Genomic DNA, 15,987 nt, shown 5'->3' on the forward strand with positions numbered 1-15,987 from the left:
TTATGCACTTTTAATTAGAGGAAGAGTAGATCATTTGCAGCTATCCAAAAAGTGACTGACCAAATTATTGATAAAAAGCTTACTTGGTTTAAAGATAGTACTGGCGCTAAACTCTCTGTGAAATTATTCCTTCAGGCATGCTGTCATTTTGAAGAAAACCACAAAAGACGGGCATTTCTAAAGATGTGTCAAGTGACACACTTTTGGAAATTACTGTGAATCCACCCCATGCGTTCTAATTTGTAGTTGGTTTGCAATTGTTAGAATCCTTGAATGGGTGACAGCCGGCTGAATGAGAATCATGTCCCAAATGCTGATTTCAGGATTGTGTCACGAGACGGCGCAATTCAAAATATGACTCGGCAACCTTGGAATTGCAATCGTGATCCTGAATATTGCATGTTTATGTTTGTTCTGCTTTCTCAAAATGTACAGCATTCACTCAGCTCAGACTTCATCAGGCTATAGTTACTAAGCATGCGTTCTTAATTCATGCGAATGCGAAGCGAATTTGACGTCATGAAAACATTCACTGCGAAATTCGCTCGAGTGAAATGTGTTCAACTTTTGCGATTTCGCAGCGCGAAAACTTTCCATGACGTCATAAATTCGCGTTCGTTTTCGCTTTCGCGCCGAGTATGAACCGGGCTTTAAGATTTTGAGAACTTTTGTGGATTCAAACGAACAAAAATGCACAAATTACAAATGGTGCACTCTACCTTTAAAGGACCCATGAAAAAAATTAAAAATTCACTACACTATCATAATTATTGCAGCAAAATTCACTGTGACTTTATAATGAACTGTTCAACAAAATAATGTTATTACAAGCAATGGAGATAACCAGTTTTCATGACTGATTAAATAGTATGTTGTAAACAATATTTTGATTCTCATTTCAATCAATATCGGAACAATTAAGTAAATAAAATTAAGATTAAGCACCTTGAATTACCAAAGCACTAATTTTAAACTTTCGGTAACTTTCACAGAATTTAATCATGGAGAACATTGTAAATCACTTGTGTCTTGATAAATACAATCATTGTCAAACAATTATTCTGCAGTGCACTCAATATTTTTTGATATTCATTGCATTCGTACCAAACTATTTTTATTCCTGGATATGTACAAAGTATTCTATCTTTCATACATTTTATGCCTTTCACATGTGTTTTTATACTCGTTAGAATTGCAAAAGGTGATGAATATTTGTATATTTTAGAAAACATTTTATCATATTTTATTCTCAACCATACTTCTTTCTAACATGATTCATGTTTTTCTCTGTATATTTAGGATCGTGACGTTTCATCAGTAATTATTTTTTTTCTCAGAAATATCACAGATTTACATTAACGTATTTTTTTTAAACATTCCAATTACAGCAAAGCAAGAGTTGTAGAGTGCACAAGTAATATTATTTGTAAATTTTGATAATGTTAATCAGAATTTTGATCATAAAAACTATTTTTTTTTGCATCATTACATTTATTCACTATAATGTATACAGATTTCTGTAGCTCCGTCTTTATGGTCAACATATCCTTGTTTAGATATGTTGAAATATGTTTTTGTTATTTTTTTCGTGAAATTCTTTTTTGTAATTAGGTTTTGGTGAATTTCTTAGCGTTTACCAGTGTGTAAGTCTGTACGATTTTTTTTCAATTATTGTGTATTTTTTTTATCTAATCGGAGGCCTTTGAAAAAAATTGTGAATTAATTTATGAATGAAAACATGTATTTAAGGTACAGAATAATTATTAAACATATCAATCAGCAAATAGTGTGTGGCATTTCTTTGATTATTATTTTTTAAGTTCTTTAAACTTTGTGATCCATAAAATCCCAAGAACCCACCATAATGCTGCATATTAAACAGAGAGCATTGTAATTTAACATTTCCCATTGGAGGATTATTGTTATCAATTTTTGCAACAAAGGTTCCTATTGGATGATTTGATAATCTAATTTTACAACTAGGTTTTCTATTGGAAGATTTTTATGATCAAATTTTACATCAAAGTTTCATATTGGAGGATTTTTCTGATTAAATTTTACAACAAACTTTCCTATTGGGGGATTGTTGTGGTAAAAAAATTTCAACAAAGTTTCCTATTGGAGGATTTTTATGATCTAACCTTAACAAAGTTTCCTGTTGGTCTACTATTGGAGGATTATTATGATCAAAACAGAGCAGCTTCCTATTGGAGGATTTTTATAATCTAATACAACAAAGTTTCCTATTGGTCCACTAATATTGCAGGATTATGATCAAATGTTACAACAGAGTTTCCTAATGGAGGATTATTATGATCTAGTTTTTCGAATTATGATCTAAAAGGCTACACGTATCTAACAAAGTTTCCTATTGGAGGGTTGTTATGATCTGATTGTGATTAGAAAAAAAGAGCACAGAAAAGAACTGCACCAAAAAAACCAGATTTGACAATGAATTTTTAAAAAGGGGCGTTTCAGATTATATCGACCGTGAAAAGCAAAAACGCCTGTTGTGTACGTCAAAAATCCTGCACGAAACTGAACGTGACTGGTTGATGTTTTTTTCTGAAAATTAGCCACATTTCTTTGAAGTTATATTACCCTTTAATACTAGCTCCATACCCTCCATGGAGTGACGCACCGGTGCAATTTACGCTGACAATAGCAGCCGCACCTGGTAGGTGACGAATTCCGGAGACAGTGGCAGCGACAGAAACCCTAAAATCTGAATGACAATAGGCCCTGAGGCGACCAAGGCCTTGCTTTTGGGGTTGTTCATTCAAGTGGAACGAGCCGGCTTTTGGAAGTTCGGTGGAAAAAATTGGGGCGTCGCCATTTTCTTAACGACCTCATTCGTAACCCCGGCTTCGCATCGACGCAGGCGGTTGATCTTTTTCTCGGAAGTCTCTGCTAAAAAAATCGTCAACGCACTTCAAAAAGTTGACAAAATGGGAAAGCTAGAGGAGGAATATCAGGTAGGCATCATTATCAACTTCTCTTGAAGATTATGGAAGATAACTTTATGATAATTACAGGAATTTTTGGTGACTGAATTAAGTAAATTGTTACGTTGTACCGCAACGGATTGTTTTTCAAGGTGTTTCAGTCTAGGTTGACATTTTGGGGAAAATGTATGCTTTCTGTTCCGTTTGTTCGGAAAGAATTCCATACTGGGCCACCACTCAGACCTCCTGCACTTAGTGTATGGGCCATGACAGAAAAAGTTTGCAAGTATTTTAAGAATTTTTGCACTCCTTAAATAATATTTCTTCATCAGATTTACAACTTTTGGTACTTTTCAGGTCGTATTACTTATTAGGGAATATGAGTGGTGGCCCAGTATGGAACTCTTTCCAAAACAAATGCAAAAGAATGCAGGGAAAGAATGAAGTGGCAAATCATGGAAATCCCAGACGGAGACGCTTGCGGTTGTGTACAAAATCTACAAAGAGTCAAAAAGATTTTGAAGTGTTTTCTATTAAACAAAATTGGAAATATGTCTCAATCTCAGGACTATAGGGGCATGGGCGTCGCCAGGATTTTTTCTAGAGGGGGGCAAAAAACTTTTTTGCCAAAAAATGCTTGTATTTCTTTTCTTTTTTTTTTTTTGCTTTTCGGGGGGGGGGGGGGGCAAGTGCCCCCCTTGCTCCCCCCCCCTCGCGACGCCCATGTATAGGGGGAAAAATGGGGTAGGGCCTTGATTCTTAACTTAATTGGGAAATAATGTTGTATTCAGACGCCACTTCGATGGTTGTGTGCAAAGTGTACAGAGAGTCAAGTGCATTATCAAAGTCGTTTCTGACAAAATTGGAAATGTTTCTCAGTCCCAGATTCATGTCTTATCATCATTTTTGCAATGACTAACCTTCACCGAGATGACATGTGAAGAAAAAAAGTGGCATCAGGTTGCGACATTTTTTCCTTGTATATACTTCAATTTCTTTGCTTTAAAGAGTCTGGTGAAGAAATATCATGCATGTGTTACGGCCCCGAAAACTAGTTCTGCTTCCGGTTTCCCTACCTACCCTTTTCTGACAGCCCCTACCCTAATTTTTTTATGGGATAAATGAGAAAAAACACCCCCAAAAAAATCTTTCTACCTTTCCCCATTGACTACAAAATTTGGCCCCCCAAAAATCCCTACCTACCCTATTTTCGAATGCTATGTAATCAGAGCAGAACTCCTGATTTTTTTTGGGGGGGGGCCTCAGGAAGTCTGCCTAAATACATGAAATAACCTTTTTCAAGAAATAAATTTCATTACTTGTTATGTGTAAAGGGGAAACAAGTGTTTTGATGTCATCTGTTCCTTGTGTGCCATGTGTATACATGTGTATAATTAAATATGAATTCCAAGACATTCCATTTTCATGAAATTTCATTTACATATCTTGAATTAAGGAGTTGTCTTTTGTCTTTTAGTTGTGAACAAGGAATCTTAGAAACTCCCATGGAGTTTTCTATTCCTGAACACTTTGTTGAGATTTGATGTGTTCCATTGATGTAGTGAATGTTTCCTTTGAAAAGGTTTTCGGTGCAAAATCCATCATTTTCAACAGAATTTGCAATGCTTGGGTTTAATATAGGGGCTTACTATGACAAAATGTTGTCGCAATCCGTCATCCCCTCTCAAAAATTTTAAAGTTGAATAAAGTGGGAAAATAATGTTGCAACATGATGCCACTTTTATAATATATCATCTCAATGAAGGTCATTCATTGTAAAAATGATGATAAGACGAACGTAGGACTGAGAAACATTTCCAATTTTGTTAGGAAATACTTAAATAAACAATTTTCTTGACTCTTCATAGATTTGTACACAATCGCGGAAGTGGCGTCAGGTTGCAACATTTTCCAGCTTCTGGCTAGAATCTACGGTGACTGCTCTATGTTCCCACACCCCTATGTTCCGACAACCTAGATTGTGTTACTCCCGGTTAGGGTTAGGGTTAGCTATAGGAATATGTGCAGTCGGAACATAGGGGTGTCGGAACATAGAGGTGTAACCGAATCTACAATGGCATACAATTACATTGTAGCAATTGGAATATAATGTTGCATGGATTTCATACATGTTGAGACATTGAAGGCCTTTTACTGTGAAACCTTTTTTTTTTTTGGAGGGGGTAACTACTAGCCTTTCTTTTCCCAAGCCAAAGTCTGCTTTCTGGTGGTGTTTGCTGTGCAGATTTTCGCAGGCACTTCAAACCCCATTGTCATGATGGGACTCCTGCATTCTGCATAATACCACAGAAGCTGATGTACAAATAAGACACTTATTTGGACAGCTCCAACTAGGCAAGCGCGTATTGTTTGAGTTGAATGCAGAATCCCACAGCCACTTTTTCACCACTTATAAGGCCAAGAAAAAAAATAAGTCGGTCTCTGGTCAGCGCGCGTGTCGATTTTAATCATGCGCGTCAATCTTTTTTTTCTTTCAAAAATGTTCCGCGGTAGCTCCAACAGCGCCCTCTATTGCCACACCTCCTCAATTTTTTTTTACCAAAGAGCACCAAGGAATGGGAATTGCACCAAGGCAAATGATCGAGAGCACCAAGGCAAATTATGGAGGACACCAATGTACATGAGGACACCAAAAAAGCAAAATAGTACCCCACCTTGTCTGTACAATCCAAGCTTGAAGCAAAAAAACCCGCCGCATCGCCGCGTCAATTCCAGAACTTTGGTCTGACCAGAGACCGAATATTTTTTTTTTTTGGCCTATCGCAGTGATGGTCGGGCATTGTATATTTATTTTATAAATTCATCACTTTTAAATCTCAAATTTAGCACTTTTATTTCATTGGACCGCACTGCATTGAAACCCTAACTCCCTTGCATAATTTACAAGGATTCTTTGTTTATGATATAACCAGTTGCCGATCAGGTAGAATGCTAAATAAGCTGAATAAGCAACAAAATTAAACATTCATTGCCAAATGAAATATATTTATTTCATTTTTATTCACTCGGCACCAGAGAAGTTGTACACAAGGACAATCCATTATTACCATCACCACACAAGGCAGCAATGCATGTCTCATAAACATCGTTTTTATCTGTAGCCAATTGTGTACATCTGTTAGGAAAAAAATCCTCAAGGCTCAAAAGACATGGCGCAAACTGCCATGTTTTGTGTCTGTCTGCAAGCTCAAGCCGAGGGATTAAGATGAGTTGTCTTTTGTCATTGAACAAAAACCTGTGGAGGTTTTCTGGAATTTCACATGGAGTTGCTTGAGTGGTTTTCTTTTACTTTGGGTTTTAATAAATAACAGATAGAGGTTGTTTAATGTCACAAAAGAGGACCAAACCAAAGGCCGATATAAATTTCCTGGATCACCTTATAAAACTCTTCTACTTTTTTTCCTTATAGAGTGTAACTAGTCATGCTAGTGAGCCAACATTAAGAGTGAAAACCCAGGCCTGCATACAGCCTTGCGGTTGCGAAGGCTTCTGCGTCTGGACTTGTTTAGTAAATTTAATCCGATTATGTATTGTGACGCTAAAAACAGAGCAGTGAAATCAATGCATCCAAAAAAAACCCATGTTTTTTAACGTTCTGTTATTTAGAAAATGTGCTCGGCATGATTGAAATGTTAAATTTTAGCAGAAAAAGAAGTTCTATAATGTCATGTCAGTGAAAAACATCGCCGTTATTGATGCTGAAACGTCAGTACTGGTCACTGGTAAATTTGGAAGGTGACCTAAAATATCATGGAAAAATCGTCTAAAAAGGTCCTCAAATCTATCTCCATATCTAGGAATCAGGAATAAAGTTATTTCACAGGCAGTTGAACACTAATATCATCTAAGTATATTCCGAATTACAACTCAAATTGTTTTTGCATATATGCTAGTGTGCAAACATTTTCAATAAAAAAAAATTTGTGCAATGACTGACCTTCATTGCAAAATGTTGAAAATTAAGACATGAATCTGGGACTGAGAAACACATTTCCAATGTTGTTAGAAAATACTTTGAAAATGCACTCGATTTGTCACAGACTTTGTACGCAACCAAAGAAGTGTTGTCTGGACACTAACATTCTTTCCCAGTGCAAAACATGGTCTGCCTGACACCTCGGACTTCATGAAGTTCAATATCTGAAACAATTATAAGTATAATTATATATCTTATTTAAAGGTATAGTCCATCATTTTGTTCATTTGAAGCAACAAAAGTGCTTAAGATCTAAAGAAGGGTGCTGAACAACTAACCTGATGAAGTTTCAGCTCAGCTTCAGCTGTATATTTTGAGAACAAAATTCTAGGATCTCGATTCAAATCAAAAGTTGCTGAATCATGTTTTGAATTGGGCCTGAAATCAGCATCCGAGACAAGTTCTCACTAATTAGCTGATAACAGCGACGCGATGTCGCGCACTGATCTGACGAGTTAAAGCAACCGCGCGCGCGTGTGCGTTGTGCCAACGCTTGCGCGCGCTTTGCCGAATAACAAAACGAACTACTAATTTAAATTTCCTACAGTGCTTCTTTAAGAAGCACCGTTGGAAAGACCTTCTTTGGTTGATTTCTTCAAAATGACAGCTTGCCAGAAAGAATAATTTCACAGGGAGTTTAGTCCCCTTACTATCTTTCAACCAAGTATGTTTGTCAACAATAATTACGCCAGTTACTTTTTGGATGGCTGCAAATGATGGACTCTGGCTTTAAATGAATGGCTTTTTTAGAAAGGTAACTATTTCACGAATATTTTCAGGGGAACGTGGAATTGGTGGATAATGAAGACACCGGAGGCGATGAGAATCAGGAAAGAGGCAACTGGTCCAACAAGTTTGAGTTCCTCCTGTCCTGTACAGGATACGCCGTGGGCCTGGGTAACGTCTGGCGGTTCCCCTACCTGTGTTTCCGCAATGGTGGAGGTGAGTGAAGACAGACTTTTCAAGATGTTGAAATTTGTCGGGCTGCAACACGTGTTGTCTTTGGACTTTGTGTACACAATATGTCACTTTGTGGTGCGACTGACGAATTATTGCATCTTAATTGTTACGTCAAGTTAAAACAATAGACGTTAATTAGCAATATCATTGGTTATCACTCACTGTCATTTTTTTATTTTTATGAAGAAGTCACTGTTCAAAAGTTTGTGAAATCCTCTACCAATAAAGGAATCCTTATGGGTATACTTTCGAATCTGGAACTTTATTTCTTATTATTTTATTGCTCTCCACAATGAACATAAAAGTATTAAATATTATTAAAAATCGTCAATTAAGATGGAAAAAAATGCAGTGGAGAAGGTAAGACTATTGGAGAAAAATTTTGTTCTATCACCAGAAGGGTCATTCTGACAGATAATATAGGAGTAGCACATGTTAAAAACAAAGGACAAGACAATTTTTTTAAAACTTAGTAAAGTGGAATTATATTTTTGTCTGCAGGTGCTTTTCTGATCCCCTACGTCATCATGTTGGCCTTCGCTGGCCTGCCTCTGTTCTTCCTTGAAGTCAGCTTTGGCCAGTATTGCAGCCAGGGACCTATCACTTGTTGGAGAGCTGTGCCTATGTTCAGAGGTCAGTAAAGATTACAAAAAAAGTCAGTTTTTGTGAAAATGTCAACCGTGTTTCCTGGTGGTTACTTGCTGTAACCGTTTGTGTCAAGCTTAAAACCCTGCGGCTATCTGAACAGTCACAGACAGTCCAAAAGTCAATCCTCTTCCCCTGCCATGCCTTTTACACACAGGCTAGTCACCAACAGTCAGATCATATTTCAAGCAGGCACTGTGACTAGTCAAATTCAAGCAAGTGGTAGGCACAGCTGGCTTATCAATCACCTACAGTCAAAGCATAGCTGAAATCAAGTTTCATGAACAGTCACAGCCAGTCAATCCTGTTTTATTTAGGCTGGGAACTCTCAACTGTTGAAAACTTTTGACTGAGAGGACAACTTTGCTCAGAATATGTATGTATTGCATAGGAGGGTTAAATTCAAAACTGTTAATTTTTATCAGTATGGCAAAATTTATTTTGTCTAGTTTTTGTTCTGAATATTTAGTATGAAGAATAATTGCAAAAGAAGTACACATAATTCAGGACACAAAGGAGGTTTGCTTGAAACTGAATTTAAATTGATCGACTAACTTCACTGACTTCAAAAAGTTTGTAAATTTTTTCCTTCACCTTGCCTTGTTTTCAAAAACTGAATGATTAGAAATTTAATTGTACCATTAGAAAAGGTATACTTGCATTCAACTTTATATAATGCTACAGTTTTGGCCTGTTGGTGTATTTATGCAGGGAAGTTTAAGTGTTGTTGCAAATGACACTCATCATTTTGAATGGGAAAAAAGGGGGAACAGAAATTCCTATCAGCGATCCAATTTCCACTGTAATTTGTATTAAAAAATAAGAAAAAAGGAAATGAAGCTAATAATTGTCATCTCACAATTGCTGTTTCATTTCTCCTGCTATAGATTGCTATAGCAATAATTCTGTATAAAAGTGACATATCATTGGTATAGTTGTAAATATTGTAGCATGTACCAATTCATATTTGCTATGTGATGATTTTTACAGGCAGCCTTTGAAAATTTTGGGGTGAACTATGTGGTTTCACATGACTGTGCCTATTTTTAGGCTGGTGAGGACCCCCCCCCCCAAAAGCCAACTATGTGCTTTGTGCACACCATGTGCTCCGTAGCATAATATCTGAAAGGGTTTTCTTCCACGGTTGATTTGTGGCCTGGGCGTATAATCCCTTGTCATGGAATTCTCAAAAAGTTTCCCCTTTTATATCGGTTGAGTGGAATGTGGAGGTCACATATCATACAGTGTACTCTGATTGTTGGCATAGATATTGGCTTATGACTAGCCTTATATCCATCAAAATCCCCCCCCCCCCCTTTTTGGTTGATTTTAGCAGATAACCAATATGAAATAAGTCCATCAAAATCCACCAGTAACACTTGGTGGATTTCAACGAATTTGGTCCCAAAGCATTGTGTGAAGCAGAGTGCATATGAGTGGTGGATTTTGATGGGCTAAGTAGAGAATTAGGCAGAACTTGTTTGTTCAAATTAGGTTTTGCCCTTCACCGACATTTTTTTATATATATTTTAAACACTGTATACTCAGTGTGTTACCTCCCGAGTGAAAGTTGGAAAAAATCACTCGGGTGGGACTCGAACCCACAACCTCCTGCTTTCTAGTGCAGATGTCTTACCACTCGACCACCGAGCTAACGGGATCGGTTGGCCGGTTCAAATATGATGTACATAGCAGCGGGTACCGCATAAACTATTATAAGATGGAATTTTGGCGCCGGGGTGATATTATTCAAATTAGGTTGTTGTTAACTTGTTTGTTCATATGAAGAGTTTGTTTTTAAAACATTATTTTGCACAAGTTTTTTATAGAATGTTGCCCAATCCTGGTTGTCCAAAGTCAGTTTCGACTTAAGTTATATACGATTTAAGAATACGTACAGTAAGGCCCCTCCCCACAAAAAATAGTTCTGCTTCCGAATACATGGCATTTGAAAATAGGGTAGGTAGGTAGGGAATATTTTTGGGGGGCCAGTTTTTTGTGTGTACGATCATATAGAGATGTCTGCATGTAGTCAAGGGTAAAAGGTAGAAATGAATGGTTTTGGGTGTTTTTTCTCATTTTTCCCATAAAAAAATTAGGGCAGGGACTGTCAGAATAGGGTAGGTATGGAAACCGAAGCATAGCTACTTTTTTTAGGCCTAAAGCAATAAATGTGGTTTAGAAACTGCTTTTTTATATGCCGGCCATGTATACTCAATAAAATTTAATAAAAGTGCTTTTATTAAATGCTTTTATGAAATAAAATGGTTTCCTGTTTTCATCGAGATGTGTTGGAATTTGGAAAGGAAACTCTCCATATGTGCATGCACAAAGCTCTGCAAAAGTTATTTGGCACAATCGACTGCCAGTGTAAAAAGACAGTTGTGGTCACCTGGTTTGATTCAATTATTTCCCCCTGGTACCCAATGGTTCCTGCTCTTGCCTTTATATTGTTTGCTTTATACATCACTTGTTTTGATAGTGAAGTTTTGGTATTTTATTGTGTGTGGAGCACGTCGGGAACGGCTGCCCATGCGTAACACTCAAGATTGGATAGTCCAGGCTGTATTGTGGATTTATGCAAATTCGCCTCTGACACTTTGTGTTATTTCTTCTTGCTGTGACTCGGCAGAGTTTTGTAAGGCCAACCAGTCTGTACAATCACTGGCTGTGGTTCCGTATTTGTGAATGTAGAGTAGGCCTATACCTTTGTCTGTTTGTCCGGTTACAACCCCGGCAAGACCTTTTCTGCAGTCCTGCGTACATGAAGCCTGCATAAATAACATGTAAAATGAATAGAAACTCCTGCATACTGCTTACGAGTTATGACTGGATTGACCTCACATATAAAAAGTTAGAGGGAGTGACATTTTGATACTGGCAGGATAAGCACCGGCGATATCAGAAGTTTCAATAAGCGATAAATCGAAAACCCATTATCGAGCATAATTGATATATTGATCAACCCATGTAAAAGCTAAAAACCATAAAGATGACACTTCATTAAAAAAATAATCGATGTTAGGCCAAAAAAAAAAAAAATCGGTCTCTGGTCAGACCAAAGTTCCGGAATTGACGCGGCGACGCGGCTTTTTTTTTTTTTCTCTCTTCAAGCTTGGATTGCACATACAAGGTGGGGTACTATTTTGCTTTTTGGGTGTCCTCATGTACATTGGTGTCCTCCATAATTTGCCTTGGTGCTTTCGATCATTTGCCTTGGTGCAATTTCCCATTCCTTGGTACTCTTTGGTAAACAAAATTGAGGAGGTGCGGAAATAGAGGGCACTGTTGGAGCTACCGCGGAACATTTTTGAAAAAAAAAAAGATTGACGTGCATGATTAAAATCGACGCGCGCGCTGACCAGAGACCAACTTATTTTTTTTTTTGGCCTGAAGACGTATTTTCCACGACTTTTTCTTGGGCATATTGCTCGAACTTCTTAAAACAAATCTCAGCACTGACAGTTTGTCCAGAATAGGGTTTTTTTCCCGCGAATTCTAGCGAATGTAGAGCACAAAGCGATGCCGCTTGGCATTTTGCAATGTTATTATTTTGAGCATGGAGCCATGTTTTGAGTTACAGACACAAGTTGCGGCCGACTTTCACTTCATTATACAGCAAATGTTAAACACAAAGTAAAAGCACAAACAGGAGATTTATTTGGCGATAATCTGACGCATTTTATATATTTTGGATAGAATTCCTCAATATCGAAAATTTCGATATTTTGATATGATTAAAAAATTGCTATTGGCGATACCAATATCAAAATAATATAGAATAATCGAGTAATATCGATATATCGACGGTGCTTATGTCGAGATCTTTTTAAAAAGCAAAATAAGACCTGTTTGGTGCTATGTAATTAGCATGTAGGTAGTAGAGCCCAGGTTAATTAACATTGATTTATTAAATTAACAAGTAATTAACAAGTATATGTGAAGAGTAAATTTCTTTTCAAAATGCAACAAATGCTATCAACGTATCAGAGATTTTCTTTTTTTACTAAAAAGCGAAAGAAATGTTCAGACGCTGATCCCAAAACTCTTGATTGCTGATATCTAATGCCCTCTGCCTTTACCCAGTTCATGTGTTAACATTTTATTATTGATATTGTTTATTTCTGTCATTACATGTACCCGACACAAACTTTTTAAATACACTCCCCCAAAAAAGAAAGTCCCCCCCCCCTCCAATACTTTTTGTCTTACTCAAAAACTACTGGGCACCTCTCGCTCAAATAACAACTAATCAGTCCAGAAATTCCTTAGCAATCCAGCCATACTCTTTAATTGGACCAAAACAGTGATAATGTGTACAAATTTTTGCAATTTTTGACTAATGATACCGAAAACAGTTGCACTTTTGTATACGATGCAAGTTGTGGTTCACACTCACCTTGCACGTACACCAAAGTGCAACTTTTTTTCGTTACCATTTGTCATAAATTGCATCATTTTATACACATTATCACTGTTTTCGGCCAAACAAAGAGTAAGGCTGGATTGCTAAGGAATTTCTGTACTGATCAGTCGTAATTTGAGCAAGATGTGCCCAGTAGTGTTTTAGTTAGACCAAAAAGTATTAGGCCGAATAAAACAAAAAACATGTTTCTCGTCCGGGTTTTTGAAAAAAAAGAGAAACCTGGGCTTTTTTCATTTGTTTTCATTTTTTATTTGCTTCAAGATGGTCGCCAGTTTAAAATTTCCTGCAACCGTTGGTGTTTCCACTGTTCAAAGACACTTTTAAAATGAAAGACAATTTTGACAAGAGAACTGACCCTATTTACAGTGTCATTTAGAGTTGTATTGGTCTACAATGGACAGTTTTAGATGCATTTTACTTTTTCGGTGTTTTTTTTACTGCATTTTTCAAAAATAAAAAATAATTAAACAAATCCAGGCGGCCTCCAAAAAGGAAGCGGGTGGGGACGAAAAACATGTTTTTTTTTACTTCGCCTTAAGGGAGGACTTTCTTTTTTGGTTGAGTGAATGTAGAAATTAAACACAATTTTTACAGGGAGTAAAATCTTCAAAGATCTTTCTAACCCCTGACAATGGTTAATTGTTTCCGGTTCTGCAGGTGTTGGCTATGGCATGCTGGTAGTTTCCTCATTTGTGGGCATCTACTACAACGTGATCATCATGTACACGCTGTACTACATGTTTGCCTCCTTCACCGCCAAGCTGCCGTGGATTGGGTGCGGCAGTGCCTGGAATACCATCATGTGCTCGGACATCGTCGGTGACTGCCTGAGAGCCGGCGGTGTGGTTATCAAGAACAACACGTAAGTGACATTGTTGTTTGAATTGTCATTTTTGTTGTCATTTTAGGTGTCTTTTTAAGTGTCTTTTTTGGTTTGAATCAAGAAAAGTGCTCACAATCTAAAGGTGGGTGATTAGGCTTCTGGTATGGAGCTTGCCCAAAAAGTAGTGCGGCGACAGGGCTTTTTTTTTTTACCTGTTTTTTTTTTTGTGGCTTCAAATGTCGGCTGATGACTGCAAATGGTGCCCAACTAAACTTAGTGCAAATATATGGGAGTCCAGAGAGGCCACATAAAGTTTATTCTCGATCATAACCCCATCTAAAAACACGTTAAAATTGTGCGGCAGCAGGATTCCAGTCAAACCAGTGAGTTTGGCGGTTTTGAAACATTTTTTATTGAAAAAAAAAAAACTTTTTCATTTTGGTGATGCGCATGGCTACGGCGACACGCGCGCATACCAGAAACCGTAGACTTTTTTTTTTGCCCTTACGGTACCTGATGGAGTTTTAGCTCTATAAATGTTGTTATGGATCTCGATTTCAGTTCAAAAGTTGCCATGATAATAAGCCAGAAGGAATAATTTCACATGAATTATCATTTGAATTGTCATTTTCAGTGTAATTTTTGTCGTAATTGTCAGTGTCTCTTTAAAGGTTGAATGGCCGATTTGTCAATTGTGCATTTTTTTCTCGTTTGAAGCAACAAAAGTGCTTAAAGCCCGGTTCATACTTCATGCGAAAGCGAAAGTGAACGTGAATCTGTGACGTCATGGCAAGTATTCGCGCTGCGAATTCGCAAAAGTTGAACACATTTCAACTGCATGGGCGAATGTTTCATGACGTCAAATTTGCTTCGCATTCGCATGAAGTATGAACCAGGCTTTAGGTGGGTGATTACCTGATGAAGTTTTAGCTCTATGAATGCTGTAAATTCCGAGAAAATTTTTCTGGATCTGGATTTCAGCTCAAAGGTTGCCATGACAGCATGCCAGAAGGAATAATTTCACAGGGAGTTTAGGTCATCACTATCTTTAAACCAAGTACATGTCAGCTTTTAAATAATAATTTGATCGGTTACGTTTTGGATAGCTGCGAATGGTCCACTCTACCTTTCATAAGTGTCATTTTTACTGTCATTATCATTCTCATTTTAATTGGCATTTTAAAGGGAATATATACAACATTTGCAAACATCGACAAATAAAACTACCAAGTTTTTACGAAATACCTCACTAGGATGTTGGTTAATGACAGTCTAAAGCATCCTGTAAAATTATGGCACCTGGTGTGAAGTCATTTTCGAGAAAATGGTATTTTTGTATACATTTCCAACGGTGGTCGGCCGACCACCGTTGGAAAAACCTAACTATTTTTCAACTACTGCTCCAAATTTACCATTTTTTCCAGTCAAAATTGTGTTTGCTATTGGTTACATGTTCATGAACGGGTGCAGGCCAGCTAGACTGGTTCCCTGACCTAACAATTTTTCCGGCATCTATAAATTGATCCATTTCATCTTTAGTGGAGTCAGGGAACCAGACTACTTGAACGTTTTTGTTTTTCTTGGCTTTTGCAGCATTTTCGATCACAAAACTTCAAACATGTCAGTGTAACAATATTTGATCTATTATGCTAACCCCTCAAATAGTTCATTTTTTAAAAATAACAGCAAAAGCCAATGATGTACATTCCCTTTAAATGCCACTTGTAAGAATAAGATTTGTTCAAATCAACAAGATTTGGCCAGTTGCATTCGTGATTACTCGATCGTTATATATTTATTGTGAAATTCATTCATTCCAAGTTAGACGCTTTGGCAAAAAGTAAACATTTGGAAAGAATCCAGGGGTTAAAAAAAAACAGTTAAACCCAGCAATAGTGAGTAGGTTGGATCGGCAACCCACAATACACAGTGGTGAAAGGTTTTTTTTTTTGGCGAGTTTCTGAAACCCCTTCATTCAACATAAGCTCGTTAAAAGGAACACGTTCAGCAACAAGTCAAGTGTAAAAACTGCGGAGTTGCACACGAAGCAATGCAGCCGGAACTAACGACTTTTCTTTTCTATTTCCCTCATTGGATCTTGTTGCATTCAGTAGGGTCAAGGCTACTGATTGGGCCTATTGTCCATGCCCTTTTTTTTTCCTCATAACAAATTTTCTACTTGAATGTGTTA

The 15,987-nt window shown here is 37.3% G+C and overlaps 1 protein-coding gene across 1 annotated transcript in view; it reads left to right on the forward strand.

The window, feature by feature from the left end:
* Positions 1 to 2,796: 2,796 nt before the first annotated feature.
* The window catches only part of LOC119720113 (sodium- and chloride-dependent glycine transporter 1-like), a 29,762-nt gene continuing 16,571 nt past the window's right edge, over positions 2,797 to 15,987 (forward strand). The window contains exons 1-4 of the mRNA XM_038189661.1: positions 2,797 to 2,975; positions 7,722 to 7,884; positions 8,404 to 8,535; positions 13,631 to 13,835. Of these exons, the coding sequence (XP_038045589.1) occupies positions 2,949 to 2,975; positions 7,722 to 7,884; positions 8,404 to 8,535; positions 13,631 to 13,835 (527 nt within the window). The 5' untranslated portion in view covers positions 2,797 to 2,948. The remainder of the gene's footprint in view (positions 2,976 to 7,721; positions 7,885 to 8,403; positions 8,536 to 13,630; positions 13,836 to 15,987) is intronic.

The sequence above is a fragment of the Patiria miniata genome, unplaced genomic scaffold, assembly GCF_015706575.1.
Source record: "Patiria miniata isolate m_02_andy unplaced genomic scaffold, ASM1570657v1 HiC_scaffold_9, whole genome shotgun sequence".
Classification (NCBI taxonomy): Eukaryota; Metazoa; Echinodermata; class Asteroidea; order Valvatida; family Asterinidae; genus Patiria; species Patiria miniata.